Source organism: Phyllostomus discolor, chromosome 4, assembly GCF_004126475.2.
Source record: "Phyllostomus discolor isolate MPI-MPIP mPhyDis1 chromosome 4, mPhyDis1.pri.v3, whole genome shotgun sequence".
Lineage (NCBI taxonomy): Eukaryota > Metazoa > Chordata > Mammalia > Chiroptera > Phyllostomidae > Phyllostomus > Phyllostomus discolor.
In genome coordinates this window covers 61,533,784-61,552,775 of record NC_040906.2, presented here as the reverse complement: position 1 = coordinate 61,552,775, position 18,992 = coordinate 61,533,784, and the positions used below count along the sequence as shown (strand labels likewise).

General features: G+C 43.6%; 1 protein-coding gene across 2 annotated transcripts in view; it reads right to left on the bottom strand.

The window, feature by feature from the left end:
* PLA2R1 (phospholipase A2 receptor 1) overlaps nucleotides 1-15,285 on the bottom strand; it is a 106,241-nt gene extending 90,956 nt beyond the window's left edge. For both annotated transcript variants that reach the window (XM_028510129.2, XM_036023402.1), the window contains exon 1: nucleotides 14,903-15,285. In XM_028510129.2, coding sequence (XP_028365930.1) covers nucleotides 14,903-15,017 — 115 coding nt within the window. In that variant the 5' untranslated portion in view covers nucleotides 15,018-15,285. The remainder of the gene's footprint in view (nucleotides 1-14,902) is intronic.
* Between the last annotated feature and the right edge of the window lie 3,707 nt (nucleotides 15,286-18,992).

Sequence of the window (18,992 nt, the reverse complement as noted above, 5' to 3'; positions counted from 1 at the left end):
AGAACTCATCATACAACTCAACACCAAACAATCCAATTAAAAAATGGAGAGAGGACCTAAACAGACACTTCTCCCAAGAAGACATACAAATGGCCAACAAATACATGAAAAGATGCTCAACTTCACTACTGTTAAGGAAGTGCAAATGAAAACTACAATGAGATACCACCTCACACCTGTTAGAGGCTATTACCAACAAGATGGATAATAATAAGAGTAGGACAGGTTGTGGAGAAAAAGGAAGCCTCATTCCCTGCTGGTGGAAATGTAACCTGCTACAGCCACTATGGAAAACGGTATGGAGGTTTATAAAAAAAAAATTAAGAATAAAGATACCATATGATACAGAAGTCCTTCTTCTGGGCACCTATTCAAAAAATTTGAAAACATTTATTCACAAACATATATTCACCACTATATTTATTGTAGTATTGCTTATGGAGACTGAGGCATGGAAACATCAATGTGTCTTTTGATAGATGATTGGATAAAGAAGATGTGGGACATATATACAATGGAATACTACTCAGCCATAAGAAGATGAAATACTGCCACTTGCAAAATTGGATGAATCTTGAGATTATTATGCTAAGCAAAGTAAGTCAGATGTAAAATGTCAAGAACCATATGATATCACTCATATGTGGGATATAAAACTGAAAGCAACAAGTGAGCAAACAAGAAAAACAAACAAAAACTCACAGACACAGACAACAGCATACTGGTTACCAGAGGGAAGGGGGTTGGGAGATAATAAGGGGAAAAGGTGTCAAATACATGGTGATGGGAGGATTTATGACTTTGGATGGTGGGCACACAATGCAATATATAGGGGATGTATCATAGAACCCTTCACTTGAAACCTATATAATTTTATTAACAATGCCATACCCAATACATTTTATTTAAAGAAAAAAAAAAGAGTATTCCATTAAATAATCCATGCGAAGCACACCACACACTACCTCGGCATGGGAAGACCTCAGTAAATGTCAGTTGTTATTGTTGTTATCATCCCTCTGGCTTCCTGATTCTTGGTCTGTAGACCCAGCTACAGATCTGGTTGATCACTCTAGAGTGCTAATCTGAGCAACCCACAAAAATCTCTCTTCTTCCATCATCACAATGAAAGCTCATATTTACTTTAGCTTCTGCCGCATACAGTGCATGCAGATTTACTAGTTTTAAACAGTCAGTAAACACCATGATGTCACCTTTCAGGGAGAAGACAATGCTCTTCAAACAACCAGGTAACAAAATTCTTGCCTTGTCTGTTCAAATATAGGTGCAACTCTGAATTAAGATTCTTTGTCTGTTCATCTCTTACACTATCTATTTATAAATTCTATATTGCTGCTCTTCTGTAGGAAAGAGAGAACACGATGTCAACAAGTAGTGTATGGATGGGTGTGATCTGTGAGTAAGTGGACATGGAAATTAAATATCACTAAAAGTGATATTTAGTGAATAGTGTTTTTAAACATCCAACTTATGAAGTGTTAAGAAAGAAGGAGGGATTGAACCAGAACTTCTGTAGTCACTCCAGTGATTGGAAAACTATCTCTCCAAAGCAGAAGATATTAGACAAACTTAATCCCATACTGCACGGTTCTGGGCTGCTCTTACCTTTCCATGCCCAGTTGCCTTTACAATGTAACTTTGGAAAAGTTTTTCAGAATGTGTCAAAATGTGTAACTCTGGTTTAACAGTAACAATAAACCCGTCATTTTCAAAAGAATACTATGTCATGCCAAGCTAAAAATGACCCAAGCCCACTTCCCATTAAGCTGTAACAGAATCTAGTCCTAGCAGCATTACTCTCCATAAATTCACTGAAGAGAAAACAATAGTTTTCAAGTGGATTATGAAGAGACCAATATAGGTATCAATACTCTGGTTATTATTATATGCATGTATGGGTTGTCTGTAGCAAAACATAATGTGAAAATAAACTACCATCCTTAGTGTCTGTAGCCAGACTTCAAAAAGGATGAAAATCAAATATGGGAGGAATCAAGATTGATTACATATGTCAAAGACATCAGTTCTGCTTGAACAGTGATTAAGTGATTAATGAAGTTCTGTCAGAATTACTAAATCTCTTCTCAGTAAAATGTTATTATACTTCCCTTCATGATTATAAGTTTAGGGGGAGAAAAAGGATTAACTTACTGGAAGTGACTTACAAACTAAATTTCATCTTTTTTTTAACAAAATAAAATCCATGGAAGACAGTGGTTCTGCTTTCTACTCCTGAGATCTTTTTAGGAAGCTATCATTTTAGACTCACCTTTTGGCCCCGCAAGATAAGATGTGCTTTTTTAAGGACTGGCAAGAGAATGCTTCCTTGATCAAGTGTGGAACTTAAGTTTAGGGTAGTCCTTTCATGACCACATGTAGACTATTACTTCGTTCATTCATTCATTCACTCATTCTTTCTTTCAACAAGCATTTATTGGGTGCTGGATATGTGGTAGGCATTATGTAGAGTGCTAGAGATATGGAGGGAAATTATTTGCCACAATATCTGCCCCTTAAAACTGTATCTATTTGTATGACCATCTAACCACTATATTGAAAGTAAATTGTAATTGAAAAATAAAAATAAATAAAGCCTCAAAATTCCAATCTCTTTTCCTTTCACTAAACATTGACTACAGCTCAGGCAAATGCTCTTAATATAAATGAAAACAGCCCTGACTGGTGTAGCTCAGATGGTTGAACATTGGCCTGCAAACAGAGGGGTTGCGGGTTTGATTTATGGTCGGGGCACATGTCTGAGTTGTGGGCAGGTTCCCCTTTGGGGGCATGCAAGGGGCAACCAGTTGATATTTCTCTCACACATATTGATGTTTCCCTCCCTGTTTTCCTTCCTCCCCTCTCTCCAAAAATAAAATACTACAAAAAATTAAAACAAACAACAAATAAACAAAAACACTGTATCCATTCTGGAATCATGGGAATGCTCCTAGTTAATGAAATGAAGGGGGCTCCATCTTTTTAAAAATTATAATTGCACTTAAAATAAACTCTTTAAAACAAGTGACTTAACAAAAGGAAAAGAAAATAGATTAAAACTTAAGACACCTGACTGGATTTTTAAGAGACGTTATGTGTGAGGCGGACGTGACTCCCTGGTGTCGTCAGACCCTTCTGAGTGGAGAGTGTGCATGCGCACATACTTGACTGGGGAAGACATGGCAGAACCGTGCTGGAAGGAATGTGGAGAGAGGACTAACTTTACCCATAAATGCAGAACCATGAACTTCAGATCTAGATGAGTCTGTAAAGCTCATTTAATTGAATCATTCCTTTACATTTTTCCCCAAATCTGTTTTGTCTTAGACAGAGCTTAGACAGTTTTATATACTCAGTGAGAACCATATAGGCCTAGGCCTAGCTTTAATTACATCCATTCATTAATAACTCAGAAGACAACGAACGGCTGGCACTCATTGCCATTTAGGATAAGAGATTTGAAATTTCAAGCAAATATTTTTTGAGTATCTAATAGGCATGTGTTAGGAATCCTGCAGATAAAAGGGTATATATAAATCTCATACTGTTTGCCCTCAAAGAACTTATGTTCTCTCTGGGAGTATTTCATGAAATGTACAGAAAGAACTGTAACTTAAAGCCAAAGTATATTTTGACATAACAGGTATAAGCACAATGAGGAAGAAGTCAGGGGTTGAAGGGGTCAGTTTGACTTAGAAGTCAAAGAAATCACTCTCACACACACACATACATACATATTCTCATTCAACAAACATTATTTATTAGGGAACTAATATTTGTCATGCATGCAAGAGCATTGGTGAACTAGACTACCATGGATACTTGCCCTCATTACAGAGTCCAGACGAGTGGAAGAGGTCTGTGGGTGGAGAGGTGGCGAGTCAGGCAAGGGGGCATTCTGGACAGAACAAATGCCACCACAGCTCAGAGGGGATGAGAATAATCAGCTGCAGGGGGCGAGAGCCTAGCTGCATATAAGACTTTGGTAGCCGTAGACTATGGAATTAGAAAGAGGTGGTTTGGAGTAATTTTATAAAGTTGAATTTTATGCAGAAATTTGTATGTTAGTCTTCATATGAAAGGGAGCTTTTGGAAAATGAGGAGGCATGACTGGGGCTGTGGTGTGAAATTCACCCCACAATTGGGCTGGTGAATCATTCAACAAAACATTTATTGAGCACCTACTGTGTGCCTGACATGGTGTTAGAGAGCTAAGAATATAGACATAAAGGCAAATGTCCAAGTTCTTGCCTCAGTGCAGTTCTCATTTAGGTGAGGTGAGACAGCCCATGAGAGGAAATGGAGAGCAGTCTGGGGACTATTGCTATGACCCAGCACAGAAGATGGAAGGTACCAACTCGACCAGTGGAGAAAGAAAGAGAGGGAATGACTGGACTCCAGCCACCAGAGACAGAATTCAAAGGGGGAAGAAATGACAGGATTTGGTAAAGGATGGAAGGTGAGGATTCTGGAAAAAGTAGCTACAATGGCTTGTTTTCTGGCTCTAGGTATTTGATTGGCTGCCAGACAGCTGCCAGACAGCTGCCAGTTCCTAGGATACCCCGAGGTTGGAGTCTAAAGCCTGGGGCTGCTATTGCAGCTTGATCCATCTGTTTGAATGGTGACCATGGGCTCTCGGGGGCGGTTTCTCTTGAGACCCTCCCACTTCACTTTCAGCATCCTTCTGACACCTGCCTTACGGAATCTTCTTCTGCTTTAAATAGCTTTTCTCTTAGAACTGCCTGAAAATTTCAAGTGTTAAGTAAGTAAGCTATGGTTTGAAGTATTAAGCCTTGGTGAGGGTTCTGTACATTTAACAAAAAACACTTGAAACAAACAAAAGAATAATTCCTAAAGAAATACTCTTTTTTAATGGTGGATTTTAGGCAGGCAAAGGGTTTTCTAGTATTCAGTAAATTACACTAGGACAATGGTCATGTAACCTAATACACACACCGAGTCAGAATCTGTGCTGCTCCATGTTAAGGGAACTGAAAGGAAAACTCAAATGCACGGTTCACATCAAGTGCAATGTTTAAGACAAGCTATTAGGAAGCCACAGCTTGCGGACTGCAATCCAATTTCAATCTCCTAGCCCATTCCCCTGGGTTTAAACCTCTTCTACTCCATCTACTCACACAGCTGGTGCTGGGCTCATGCACTTCCTGCCCTGTATCATGTCCTGAATCTGCCCAGTTCCTTGTTGTTCTAACAGTATTTCAGTTTCGGAGCAGAAGGAGTCCAATCTGTAACCAATCTAAAGGTGAGCAGCTTCTCTCTTGAGATGTACTGACCTTTTTTAGCCACACAGATTTGGGTTTGTGCCCTCCAGAAAACAAAGGCTTCAGATCTGATTGTGTTCCTTAGATTACTCTTAGCAGGAAGGGATGTTGTAATTGGCCGAATCAATTCCTGTTCATGGCTGAATGATGCAGAAAATCTGGATTCTTAACATGACTTTCCAAACCAATAAGCAAGGAATTTCTGGTGCTTGCAGCATGCACATTGTACTTGAAAGACCAAAGGGAAAAGTGTGCCTGCCCTTCCTGGGCCTCTCTGGGGATTTGCATTTATCCCAGACCCTCTGAGATTTGGTGATTGTCTTTTAACAAGCTGACAGCTCCTAACAAAGCCTGTGGGTTTCTATCCATTGCCTTCCATTAATCAACTAAAAAGTTCAGTACATTTTAAAACATCTCAACTTGCCTCAGAACTTCCATCTCTTCCCCTGCCCTACCACTGTCCTTCACTTGGAGCCTTCTTTATTCTCCTATAGCTTCCGAACAGGGATAATCACCACCTCCACAGGCCGGTGGACCCCTCTGGCTAAATCTTTTTATGCGTTCTTTTCCCCTTGCTCTCTAATCTCCCCAAATTGTTGCTTCAAGTTCCACAAAGCCTATAGTACTCTGGCTCACAGGTGGGAGAAAAGTGAAACCCAACTTAATCAGCACCATCAGGCTCGGTTTTGTGAGGCTTCAAATTGCCTGTTACCAACCCCTGCGTGAAGTGGATTAACCCTTTCAGATTGTCCTCACCATTCCCTGCCGTTCTCCCTCCCTCTCCTGTCCCTCCGCCCATCTCACTTAGCAGCAGTGACCCTTGCAGAAAATCTTATTATCTCTTTACAAGTTCTTTGTTTTGTTTCTGTATCTTACCAATGAATTTTAAAGCCGAGTTAAAACTCATTACTTCCTTTTAGCTTTTAGTTTATGTCTCCATCATTTTTGTCTTTAATTCTAAAGTACCTAACAGACATTGCCAGTGTAAAAATCATTGACAGCGACTCTATGATCATCTCTCACAGACTGTGTTGAAAATATACCATTTCAGTCGCCAGGGAGCCTCGTTACAAAGAGCAAGTTATGACAAAACGCCGTCAAATAGAACACTGATACACCTCCCTCACAAATGCCTGCGTGTTGAAGCCCCCATGGGGTATCATTCAAGGACTTGGTCATCAAAACAAACACAGAAAAGCACTCCACCACCAATAAAACCACTCTGGGAAAGATGTGACATCATTGAAAGCAAAGTGTTTACAGGAGCTCTCCATTTTAACTGCTTTGAGAATATACCCATTAAAAAAAAGGAAACACCTTTACTTAAATGGGAGATAGACACTGAAATGAAAACAAAACCATCTTTTTTAATGGTAAGTACATTGTTAGTTTTTGTATTCATTCACAGGGCTGCCATAACAAAGTACCACTAACTGAGTGGCCTAAACAACAGAAATGATTGGCTCACAGCTCTGGAGGTTACAAGTCAAGAACCAAGGTGCTGGTGGGGCTGGCTCCTTCCATGACCTGCGAGGGAAGAGTCTGTTGTTCCAGACTTCCCTGCCTGGCCCATAAATGGCTGTCTTCACCCCATATTTCCTTATATCACCTACTCTCTCTGCATATTTCTGTATCCAAATGTCCCCTTCTTATGAGAACACCAGTCTTATTAAATTTGGGACTGCCCTAATCATCTTATTGTAACTTGATTACCTCTGTAAAGACCTTATCTCCAAATTAGGCTTCGTTATGAGGTGTTAAGGAGGAAGGACTTCAACATATAATTTTTGAGGGGGACACAATTCGATCCATACCTCTTCCCATGCTTCTTATTCAGGCTGGCTACCTAATTTGCAGGGCCCAGAGTGAAATGAAAATTCAGGGCTCTGGCTGGGGAAGAGAGGTTGAGTCAATCTCCACTTCCCACTGGTCCACAAGTGATCGTAACTTCCATGCCAGAAAGGACTGGGAACACATTCAGTACCTGGGTTGGGGGTAGGTGATAGGTTCCCACTCGGTCCTCACTGTAGCTACAGAGGTGCTGCCAGCCCAGCAGAGACAGTCACTGCTTTGTTCTTCCCTTAGATGCCACTGGTCATCCACTCCCAGACCCTGGGCCTCCAGTCTCCAACCCCAATGCAACCAGGTTGCCCCATGGGTGTAGGATAGGCATATGAAGGGGGAGGCTGAAAACGCAACCAGGGGGAACTGGGGAGGAGTTAGGAGGTGGGACTGAGCTTGAGGTGTGGCTTTAACCCCTGGCTGTTACCCCATTATCCCATGGGACTTCATGCCCAGCACACAAATTCAAAGATAAAAACGTTTAAGAATTCCAAGACCCCAAACCACAGGGCATTAAACCCCAAGTTCAAGGCCCTATTCAGCATGGGTCCCTATGAGACTGCCAGTGTCACGTGCCTATAAAGCTTGCCCTGTCCTTATTTGTACAAGGCTAACACAATAGGAAAAAGACTGTAGAAAATTGCTTTTAGGGCAGAGCTGCTTGAAGGCAAAGAGTAAGTGCCTTGGTTTTCTCATCTGCATAATGGGTTTAAAATCAGTGCTGGCCTTATCAGATCCTGATAATGATTACCTCAGTCCATAGGGCCACTTTATAAATGTTAATAAGAGAAAAGCAAATGGTAACTTTGAACATGGATAGCTGCAAAATAGCCACAAAATAAGACAATGGTTGTAGTAAGATAATCACTTAGAATCTCCTGTTTATGCTTTCATAATTGAAAAGGAAAGTTCTCAGACTCGTAGTTACAAAGATAGAACTGATGGTTGTTGCCAAAGGGGTGGGGACATGCAGGATAAACGAAAAAGGTGAAGGGATTAAGAAGTACAAGTTGGTAGTTACAGAGTAGTCATGGGGATGTAAAGTGCAGCAAAGGGAATGCAGTCAGTAATATTGTAATAGCCACGTACAGAGCTAAGTGGGCGCTTGAAATATCGGGAGGACCATGTTGTAAAGTATATGCTCGTCTAACCACTATGCTGTACACATGAAACTAATACAAAATACAATTTAAAAAAGAAAAGGAAAGTTCTCAATGCCAAATTGCAGAATGCCAGTTGCAGAATGCCAAAAACCTGAAACAGTTCTCAATGCCAAATTGCACAATGCCAGTTGCAGAATGCCAAAAACCTGAAACAGTAAAAAAATTTTTATTAACGTATTTCTTTGGAACTGTAATAGTCTGGAAAGTATCGTAAATTGAAAAGTCATATGGATGCACATGAATGCAGAAACCTCTTGCTGTTTTGTTTAGCTCTGTTTCATTAGAACCCGATTTATAGAAATTCTATTACTATTCCTTTTTTTGAGTGGCTTTATAAAATATTCTTCTCTAAGTGACTTAATATAGTATTCATAAGGTGTTGTTTTGTTTGTTTTAAGAACTGTAATATTTTTCACTTTGATCAATTAAAAATATAATTAATGTTCCTAGGTTTCTATTGGAAAGTCTCAAAGCCCTTTAAGGATAATTTCTAAAAGAAAACAGCGGCAAAGTCTACAGATGTCTCAACTATATTATTTTGACAGCTTATATAAGGACTCCTCACATAGGGATGAGTTCAAAAGAAGCAAAACAAAGGCATCATTTTTTCAGAAAACCTGATCTAAATAAGCAAATTGTTAGGTCAGGGAAGGGGAGCTGAGAGGATAACTGAGCTCTCTGTGTGGCTCAACCCTTCTGGTCACTGGCTTGCAATCCCCATTGTGTGGTATCAGTTACTGTGACAGCCAACAATAGGAAAGGAGGTTATGAGCTTAATGAGAAAGAGTGAAAGGAACCAGAAAAACTGGAAGTCCATCCTTACTCTCAGATGCTCAGAGGAAAGGAGCTAGTCAAAGAAGCTGAGATGACAACTATAAGAAGTAGAAGAGATTCTGAGAGATGACCAACAGAGACGGGAGAAATAGCATCAGAGGGTTGAAGTGATTTACCGCCAGGAAGGGCATTTAAACCAGTATCGGATATGCTTTTACTTAAATCCCAAATCTCCAGAGTTTAGGAATTACCTAGAAAAAATTTAAAAGCCAATAATAGCTTTGTACATTTCTGCTTATTAAATATTCACTCCTACATGTGGGAAGTACTGGTTTGGAAAAGGAGGAGTTGCAGAAAGAGGCTTACCTCCTGTTCCTCTCGCCACAGAATCAAATTACTGGCTCCCATCAAACAGCAGGATACAGAATGAACTATTTAATGAAGTCACAAGGCTATTCAGCGGTTCAAATTCCCACACTCAAGTTCCTGTAGGTTCAAGTTATATAACCCTCCTTGATTTAGATATTAATATAGTACCTACTTGTGTTAATGTAAAGAGGCACAGAGTAACCACTCCCCAAACATTAGATACTATTGGGAACAGATGAGACCCCTCTCAACTGTGGCTTTTTACCTTTGTATTAGGAATGGAAACTATGAGGAAAATGTCAAGATCACGACTTCTCCCCACTGCTGTTCCTGGTGGTGGCTCTCATCACCCTCCTTCAGAAACCTCTCTCAGGTGGCACCTGTTTTTCCTTCCTCAACACCGGGGTACACCACCCTGAACCCGTTCCTCACATTCACTATGGGATACCAGCAGATTCTCCATTGTTCTCCCCACTCCAAACAAAGCCTTTAACTTGCAACACAGATGACCCAACACTCTGCCCCAGTGTTTTCTCCACTGCATGTTGTGGCTGATTTAATGGGTCATGAGGCCAATTTAATGGTGAGCATTACGAAACAAAGTAGAATGGAACAGAGTAGAAAAGCAGCAGCACATCATATTAAGTAAGGATTATTTTTTGATGAAACTTTGTTCAGACATGCATGTCTGCACTGCCCTGCATGCCAGGTTCCTCAGCCTCCTCTGCTCCAAGGACCCTCCTTCACCTGTTCGCCACTTTGGTGACCACTCCGACAGCCACACCTTGGCTCTGGTCGCTGCTGAGCACGGATCCCCCCCAAGCTCATTTCTATTGCATTCAATATAATCTAATCTACCCCTCCAATTTTGCCATCCCTCCCTTCTCCTTTCACTAAATCTATTATTTTTTATTTTCTTCATCTTTACCTCTTATTTCTGAACCCAAACTTTCTGCTCCTCAGTATTTCTATTGGGACTGACTTTTTTTGTCATCAGCATCTTTCTTTATGCACAAGTGCTTCAACCTTCTAGATGGTCTCTTTGCTGCCCTTCAGAATTACCCTTTTCAAGTCCCAAAATGACCATGGCATTCCTAAACATAAAAGTGTGATCTGGTTCCCCTTTGTCCAAACTCACAAGACCCTTCTCAGCAGTACCCAATTTACCCAATCAGATTTTGTTTCCCCTTTAAGTATAGTGCCTCCAGCCAAAGTGTTCATTCCTCATCTTCTGCATGATTCCAAATACATACATGTCACAGAGTCTTGTCCTGCTGTGACCCTATTCTGGGGGTCTGTTCATCCACAGGACCTGATGGGGCAGCATCTCTGTGTGCATCTTACACCGCTGTAGTCCATGGTTCAAGGACAGAGTACAGGGACTGGCCAGACTGCTATGACTTGTGTGGCCAGATTCCTCTCCTAGAAAATGAAGGAACTCTTCCAAGGATGCTGTGAGAGCTACACATGAAAGATCCTGCAAGTTGAAGCAGAAGAAACCAGTCCACAAAAAAACAACCAAACAGGGACCATCACACAGCCCCTGAGAGAGAGAAAGTAATTGCTTCGTTCCAGTGGCTTGCTCTTGCTTCCTGGGAGACCTAGTTGTACAAGAGAATCTGTCCTTGGGTCCCATTGGGATCCTGGTACACTTACATCTAGCCCCACAGTTGCCTGAGTGACCTTCAGGGCCTACTTTCCTCCATCCAAACCAGTCTAGACTAGAACTTTCAGCCCATTGAACTACTGTTGCCCAACACGTGATTCTGGACCTTTGCACATACTCTCTAGTTTCCTGGGAATGTTCTAGCTCCCTTTTCTCATGTGGTAACTACTAACTTATCCCTCAGGAAAACAAATGCCCTATTGTTAGTCCTCAGCCCCTCAGGCCTGTCCCTCCTCTGCATCCCTTTCCCCAGCTCCTCAGGCCACTCTCCTCCACATCTCTTCATTCCTTATTATCATAACACCTACTGTATTGTTTTGAAATTGTTTGTGTTTCAGAATCTGTGTCTAGACGCTCAGCTTCTTGGGAACAGTACCCCATTCTGCTCATGTTTGTCTCCCCAGTCTGCAGGTGAGTAGATGACTCTTCTGGCTCCCTACCATCACCGCCAACCCTGGAGGTCCCTCACATGGTACAGTTCTCATTTACCCTCACTGATTTTCTGTGTCTTCCGGTCTGACAGAGCTCAGTGCAGTCTAGAGCACCAGGAGATTAATGCCTCAGGGGGGCTCTCCATCAATGACGGGGATGGGGGGCAGGTGGGGAGGATAACTGTCTGTGCTTCCTGCCCCTCAACAGGTCCCCCTGAAGGACCTCTGTGAAATAGAACCCCAGCTGCCTGTACAGCTTTCTTGCATCTCTTCCCTGTCTCATTTTCTCATTCCTTTATTATGCCTTCTAGAATCACCTCCCCAATAAATTACTTGCATCCAAAAAAATGCACATCTCAGAAACTGCTTTTGGGTGAACCTAAACCAAGATGGAGAAGAAGCACATAAAGCCTGGAAGACAGTGAATGAACAACTGAGGCCTCCAGCCCCTTGTTGCTCTTCCTTTTGGCACAGAATGTCAAGAGACACCCCTACTCTCTCCACCCAGGTCACTCTCTTCTCTCCAGACAGGACCCCACGGTCAAGCACTTGGACCTCACACTCATCAATCCTTCACTCCCCTTGGTCACTGGTCATCCAGAAGAGCCTACCCTGACCACCCCCAATAACTGACACAGCCATGAGCTCCCTCTACTCTGGACTCCAGGAAGCTGAATGCTACAGAGGAAACTCTCCTCTGTAGGATGGGGCCATTTCACGTACATAATTTTCAGCCCTCCACATAGCATCAAAATCCTTGCCCCCTCCCCCAATTCATTTCCTTTACAACCTCCACAGAGACTATGCCCGCCTTTCCCCAGAATGCCCCACTTCCTTCTTCATTGTCTCACTGTCCTCCCAGTATCTGGGGTACTTGGGGTAAGTGAAATTGTCCAGTTTTAGCCCTTGTTAGAAGAAAGGATCTGACCCCAGAGCCACAGTGAGGACCCTTGGTATAGCCAGTTTGGGATAGGAAGGCTGGCTGCAGACCTGTGTAGGCAGTTGTGCTCAGGGCAGCAAATAATTGTTACAGGCTGTCAACCTGTTGAAACAATCTGGACTGGCCAGAGAAAAGGGGCACTTTGGTGATACTGAAACAAAAGAACAACATGTAAGTATTATTATTAGGTTCATTTTTATATATGAGGAAACTGAGAGGTTAAGTAACTTGCCCAAGGCCACAAAGCTGGTAAACAGTAGAGCCAGAATTTGAATCCAGGCAGTGTGGCTCCCAGAGTAGTGAAGTTAACTACTATATGACAGTGCCTCTACTGATTTTTGAATATAAAATAGTTGATAAATGATTGAAAAGTCAGTGCAATATCATCAATTATCTGTCTCCCAAGGCTGGGATGTTTGCATATCAGAACAATCAATAACATCTATCAAACATTTCAGATAAAAATACTATGCATACAGTCTGCCTTGCATTATTACATATCATGTATTAGTGGATATGAAACTGAAATACGTGCCTATTTTTTCTTGGTTACTCTGTGGGTGCCAGTCACAGCTAAAAGCAAGTCAAGTGTGGTTCACCGAACACAGTGGTAAACTGAGGCACCCCAAAACACTGCTGGACCTCGGCTTCCACATCTGAAGTGTGGATGGCTAGAGTAGGCATGCGTCAGGTCCCTTCAGCTGCTCAGATTTTATTTTTCCATCTTTATGTAGACAGGAAAAACTTGATTTCAAACCTGTCTAGGTTATACTTGAAACTCACTGATGTGGGTGATTGGAGTCAAATGGGGAAGACTTTTTGAGGACTGGCGCATTCAATGCCACATAATCTCTGTGCTCTTTAGAACCTCAGGAGCAGCATTTTCATAACTGAAGAATCTCTGTGCCAACTATGTCAAACGTTTCAAATATGCAAACTGTCACCTGGAGTGTACAGGAGGTAGCAGGTGGTTCTGGATTCGGAGTGCCCTTGAGTGCCAAAGAGAAAGCACTGATTAGAACTACTTCAGGCCAGGATTTGGGTCTGCTACATATAGAAGGGATTAGCCCGTCAGTATTAACCCTGCTCAGAGGATCAGCAGCGCATGCTCTCTGTGTGGCTTGGTTCCAGCTTCTGTCCTATGGGCGGCTGCTGCCCAGTTCTAGATATGAAGCACCCAGGCAAAGCCCGCGTTGTAAATGGGGAAGGAATAAACCCTGCACGGTAAACTCTTAGTGGAGACGAATCACACTATGGGGTCAGATGTGCATTCACAGGAACATTTTTTACTGAACCGACCACGGAGGGAAGAGGCTCTGATCTTTGGCCACCCAAAGATCATTAGAATTGCTCAATCTGTCCCTGATAAAGCCTCCTGGAAGTGCTAGGGAATACAGTCTAGAAAAAATACCTCAAAATCATATACATGAGATGTTGAGAGGGGGAACATGAACATAGACATTGATGACACCTCGTTTTACCCCCTCTCCAAACTTATCCCCAAAAGCAGAGGATGGAGGCTGCAGGAGGCTCCTTTCCATTGGTTGAACTTCCCCCTGCCTCTCTCCACACCTTGCATTTGGGTCTCTTGTCCTCTCTGCTTCAGAAGCAGCGCGTGCACTTATTCATTACTGTGGGCCCCTGCAGGACAACCTCTTACGTCTCTTTACAAATCTATGTGTAGTAGGTGTTCAACAAATGTTTGAATTTGTTGCCTGTGTGTGCACATACATATTGCAAGGGCAGGGGATTACTTTGAAAAAACTCTCGCTCACTGAGGTGCCACACGCCTTACAAAAGGTCTCACTTCATCCTTAGTGGTCCAGTGGGTACCACAGACCCCATTTATCTTACCGAGAGAAACTGAGAAGCAAACAGGGTAACTTGTTCCAGTTCACACAACTCATCAGGGCCACAGCAGTGCCTCTCCCCCATCTCCTCTGTGAGGCGTTAATACAGAAGATTAAGTTTTCTTTCTCGAAAGGGGTCGAGAGCAGAGGCCCGCTTGGGGTGACTCCACAGGTGGCGGCACACAACCAGAGCACTTAAAGAAAGTGCTTTGGAAGAGGACGAAATAGAACATCCTTTTTGCCACCATTTAGCCAAGAGATGCTGCCCCCAAATAAACAATTCTCGGGAGCCGACGTTTTGAAAGGTCTCCTAAACTCCTTGCCTGGTTCGTGCGCAGCCAGAGTTGAGTCGTGCTGCCTGCAGACCCAGGCCCCGCCCCTCCTCGCTCCTGCTGCAGAAGCTTGGAGGATGCAGGGCCGGGTGCAGAGTTTTCTCAGGACGGCGGAGATGTGGCCACCATCTAAATAGCTGCTATTGTTCGTCCTCCAGCCTGCCCCTTTCTCCACTCCCTTGACCACCCCAGCCCCAATGTGCCGACCTGGTCCCTCCGGCCGGGGGACACTCACCCTGCCACTCGGTGACCGGCTCGGAAGGAAGAGCTGCCGCTTCGCCCTGCGCACAGCCCTGCGGCGCCCCCAGCAACAGCAGCAGCAGCAGCAGCGACCACAACAGCAGCAGCATCGCTAACCACTGGGCTCACGGGCGCCTAGCATGGGAGGTGGAAACTCAGCGCCCTCAGCGTCCCACCCCTCCCGAGGGTCTAACTACCCCTGCACCCCAGAGGCTCAATCCGTAGCCCCTGTCGCCACGGTTGGCATACACTCTAGGCTCCCTGCTGGGAGACTGGAAAGCCACGGAGGTTTTCACCGCCCTACTCCCTTAGGCTTGGAGAAGGAGGAGGCGGGCGGGGGTGGACCATCTGCCCATCCCAGAAATTCCTGCCTCTGGGGTGGAGAGAGGGGAGGGGTGAGGCTGCTCTGTGTATGCTCCTCCTGCTTCCAGTCTTGGGAGGTGAATGAGTTGAGAATCTCTGGGACAGGAAGTCTGACATCTGAGTTTGCAAACCACCCGGATTCTGGTAAATCGTGAGTGTGGCAGCAGCCAGCTTGGAGTCAACCAAGCTGCTCTGTGGCCCTGGCCCTTTTTAACATCCCCTCCTCTGGAATGTGGGCAAGTGGAGATCCCTGGGGAGCAGTGCACCCGGGTCTCCGCCCTCCTCACTGCAGAGTACCCCAAGCGTCTTCCCTTCTTGAGTTCCTTTGCGTTTAAAAAATAAACTCCCCCTTCCATCTCCTTGGCTCCCTCAACCCAGCAGCAAAATAGCTGGGTTATCCTACTTTACAGCCGTTATCATATTATTCCATTTTATAGCTGAGAAAACTCATCCAGAAAGGCAAAGTGATTCTCTCTGTGTTACTCCTTAGTTTAGCAAAAGTTGCTCCTTAAACTGGTCAGCAGGAAGATCCTGACTAGAATGCAGTCCTTCTAACTGTAGTCTTTGAAATAACTAGCAGAACACTAAAATTTTTTGTTATTCGTGAGACCTTTCCTAACAGGACCTTGACGTTAGTGATTAAAGCATAAGAAGAAGAAAGAAAGCAAAAGCAAGCTTTCAAAGATAAGGGAAGATGGTGGGATGTTGGAGAACCTTGCCTTTATCAGTTGCCTATTGGTCAAGACCAAACCAATACTTCTGAGTAACACCATCTGCTATGGACTGAATTATGCACCCCTTCCCCTAATTCATATGTTGAAACTTTAATTTCAATTACAGTTTCTGTGACTGTATTTGCAGATCAGGCTTTTAGGACTTAATTAAAATTAAATAAGGTTGCAAGGGTGGGGCCCTACATAGGACTGGTGACCTTATAAGAAGAGCAAGAACAATATTCCCATCTGCAGGCACCAAGAAAATGTCAGATGAGGACACAGAGAGATACCCACAGAAGGTGGGGATCTGCAACCCAGCAAGAGGGCCCTTGTCAAAAACCTTGATCTTGGACTTTCCAGCCTCCAGAACTGTGAGAAATAAATTTCTGTTGTTTAAACCACCCACTCTATAATATTTAGTTATGGCAGCCATAGTAGACTAATAAACTGCCTTAGCCTGGATCCCTGGAAAGCAGAATCTGGGGTGAGATCCCTAGGAAGGTGTGGGACTGAAGATCAGTGTGAAATAGAGAAGAAGGGAAAGTCTGCTGTTGCCATTACAATAGCAACACATGCTCAGACCTGCAATAACCTCAGAAGACCTCAACACTGTCTGCCCTGGAGATGAAAGAGAAAAACAGTCATCTTTAGGCTCACTGCACTTGCTGGTTAAGGGAATCCTAGGTTTATTAATTACTCTGCACATTTCCACGGCAATGAAAAGTTTCAAGCATGGTCCCATGCCTTGGCATTTGAGAAGCCCGGGGACAGCAACAGGTGTATGGGATGGCCAGAGGTGAAGCACTATCGGGTTGCTCCAGAGGGAACCTGGGGGAAGCCTGTGCAGGTCTGGCTGCCGCAGAGGTGGCTGGACTAAGGGGGGTACGGGGAGGTGCGCTGAGAGGATGTGCAAGATTCCAGTGTATGTCCATAATCAACAGCATTTCATTAAATGTAGAAGTGAGCATCCCTGTCTGAAAACATGTAGAAAAGGGATGCATTCGGTGTACAAAACTACATGCACTTCAATCATGAAACACTTATCAACCTCCCCTAAGGTTTCAGAACTACATTGTGTGCTATGGGAATATTCCCAAAGTAGACAATTTAGCTCTGTCTGAGTGGACTGGCATTGACTGCAGCACTCAGGGGCAATCCATGTGGTATATTCAGGTAATAAAACGCAAGACAGATGTTCATCTTTGCTGAGGTGCAGTGTAGTGAGAGTCAAAAGGAGAGAGTCAGGAGGAGCTAGAGTTATTGCTCAGAGGCTAGTTGTGCTCAGATAGGGTGGAGGACGGTCCAGGAAAAAGTTGCAAGAAAAAATGCAAGGGTTGGGGTGAGAAATGCTTGCATGGAAGACAGCGAGTAGGCAGACCTGGCTGGAGCAAAGGGCAGCTATTGGAGCACCCTGATGAATGAGGGCAGCCATGGGGCCCTGGGCTACCTTCCACTGGCTGTGGGATTCTGCTGAGATAGTTGCCTGTTGTGGGCTTCAGTGTTATCCTCTAAGCAATTAAAAAAAGAAAAAGCCTTCCCTGATCCACAGAGGATAATATTCCAGAGTAGCAGTGCTAAGAATATGAGCACGATAAAAAAGAGAAACAAGCCATATTTTATCTCCAGAGCAATTGTGTAATGAACAAAGGTGATGATAGCTTCCTGGCCTGCTCCTATTACATTTCTTATTCAAGGATGAGGAGACTCAGGAAAGAGCTAATCTCCATGTCTTCCTAAAGTATTGCAGCTCTGAGGGGCAAATTGTGGCGAGAGCCTTTCAGCCTTCAGGAAAACGATCCTTCCTCATGACCCAGCCTTGTGCATGTTTCCAAGTTATGAAGCAGGTGAACATCGTGGTTAAAAGAGGCTCTATGCCACCTACCAGCAGGTGGCTTAGCCTCCCTTAGCCTTAGTTTCCTTCTTCGAAAAATTCGGATGGTGGTCTTTGTTTCATGCTGTTGCTGTATTAAATAAGATAAGCATGTGCAGTGCTTGGCACAGAGTCTGGAATATCGTCAGTGTTCATTCGTGGGAGCTGTGAATGTGGGAGAGAGCGGGGCAGCAAAGAGAAGAACAACAGGGAGCCCAGAACCACGAGCTACAGAGCATTGTCTTGTTTCTGACTTTCTATCGCTCAGTGTGTCGTTTTGAATCGGAATGTGTTATTTAATTATACCTCTCACGTGAATGTGAGTTCCTGGAGAAACCAAATATATTTTTCTTCTCTTTGAATCTTCAGGGAAACACAGTTCCTGGCACTTAGTAAGTTCTCAAAATGCCCCTGCTGAATAAATAAATGAATGAGGAAAGAATGAGGTTGAAAGGAATACAGTATTTGTAGTCATTTGAAACTCAAGAAAACTATTAGAAACCTGAATTATGTTGAATAAAAATGTTGAAGAGATTTCAGGGATTTAAAATTCACTTAATGTATGGGTTATATTGAGGGTCAAATCAACAAATACAGTCATACCTCAGTACTCGTCGGCTTCAGGACTCATCAAACCCTGTGCTGGTCACATTTTGATAAGAGAAAAATGTTTCAGCACTCGGCGCTTGTTCGGGACTCATTGGTGTCAGCACTCATCAGGAGGTCTGGAATGAATTAATGATGAGTACTGAGGAGCCACTGTTTGTGTGTGTGTGTGCATGTAGGAATCAGGTTCTCAGAAACAAAGGGTGAGACCCTGATTTATCGTGAAGGTTTAATGAACAAAACTGTTTACAAAGGTACAGGCAAAGTGAAGAGAACCAGGTCAGGAAGGTGAAGACCTAGTTTCTAGCAAGTGCAGGAAACTGTCATTACTACACGTGGGTCTGGGGGAGCAAAGTCAAAGCAGCCTCCTGACAGCTGTGCCTATGGGACAACGAACATCTATCGAACAGGACAAGAGAACAGTAACTACTACCAAACTGAAGCCTGTCAGGGAGGAAACTGAGAGAATAAATATGCCCTGAATTCTCCTGCCCTCTCATCTCTTCCCATAGCTGACTCCAGCCAGGAGT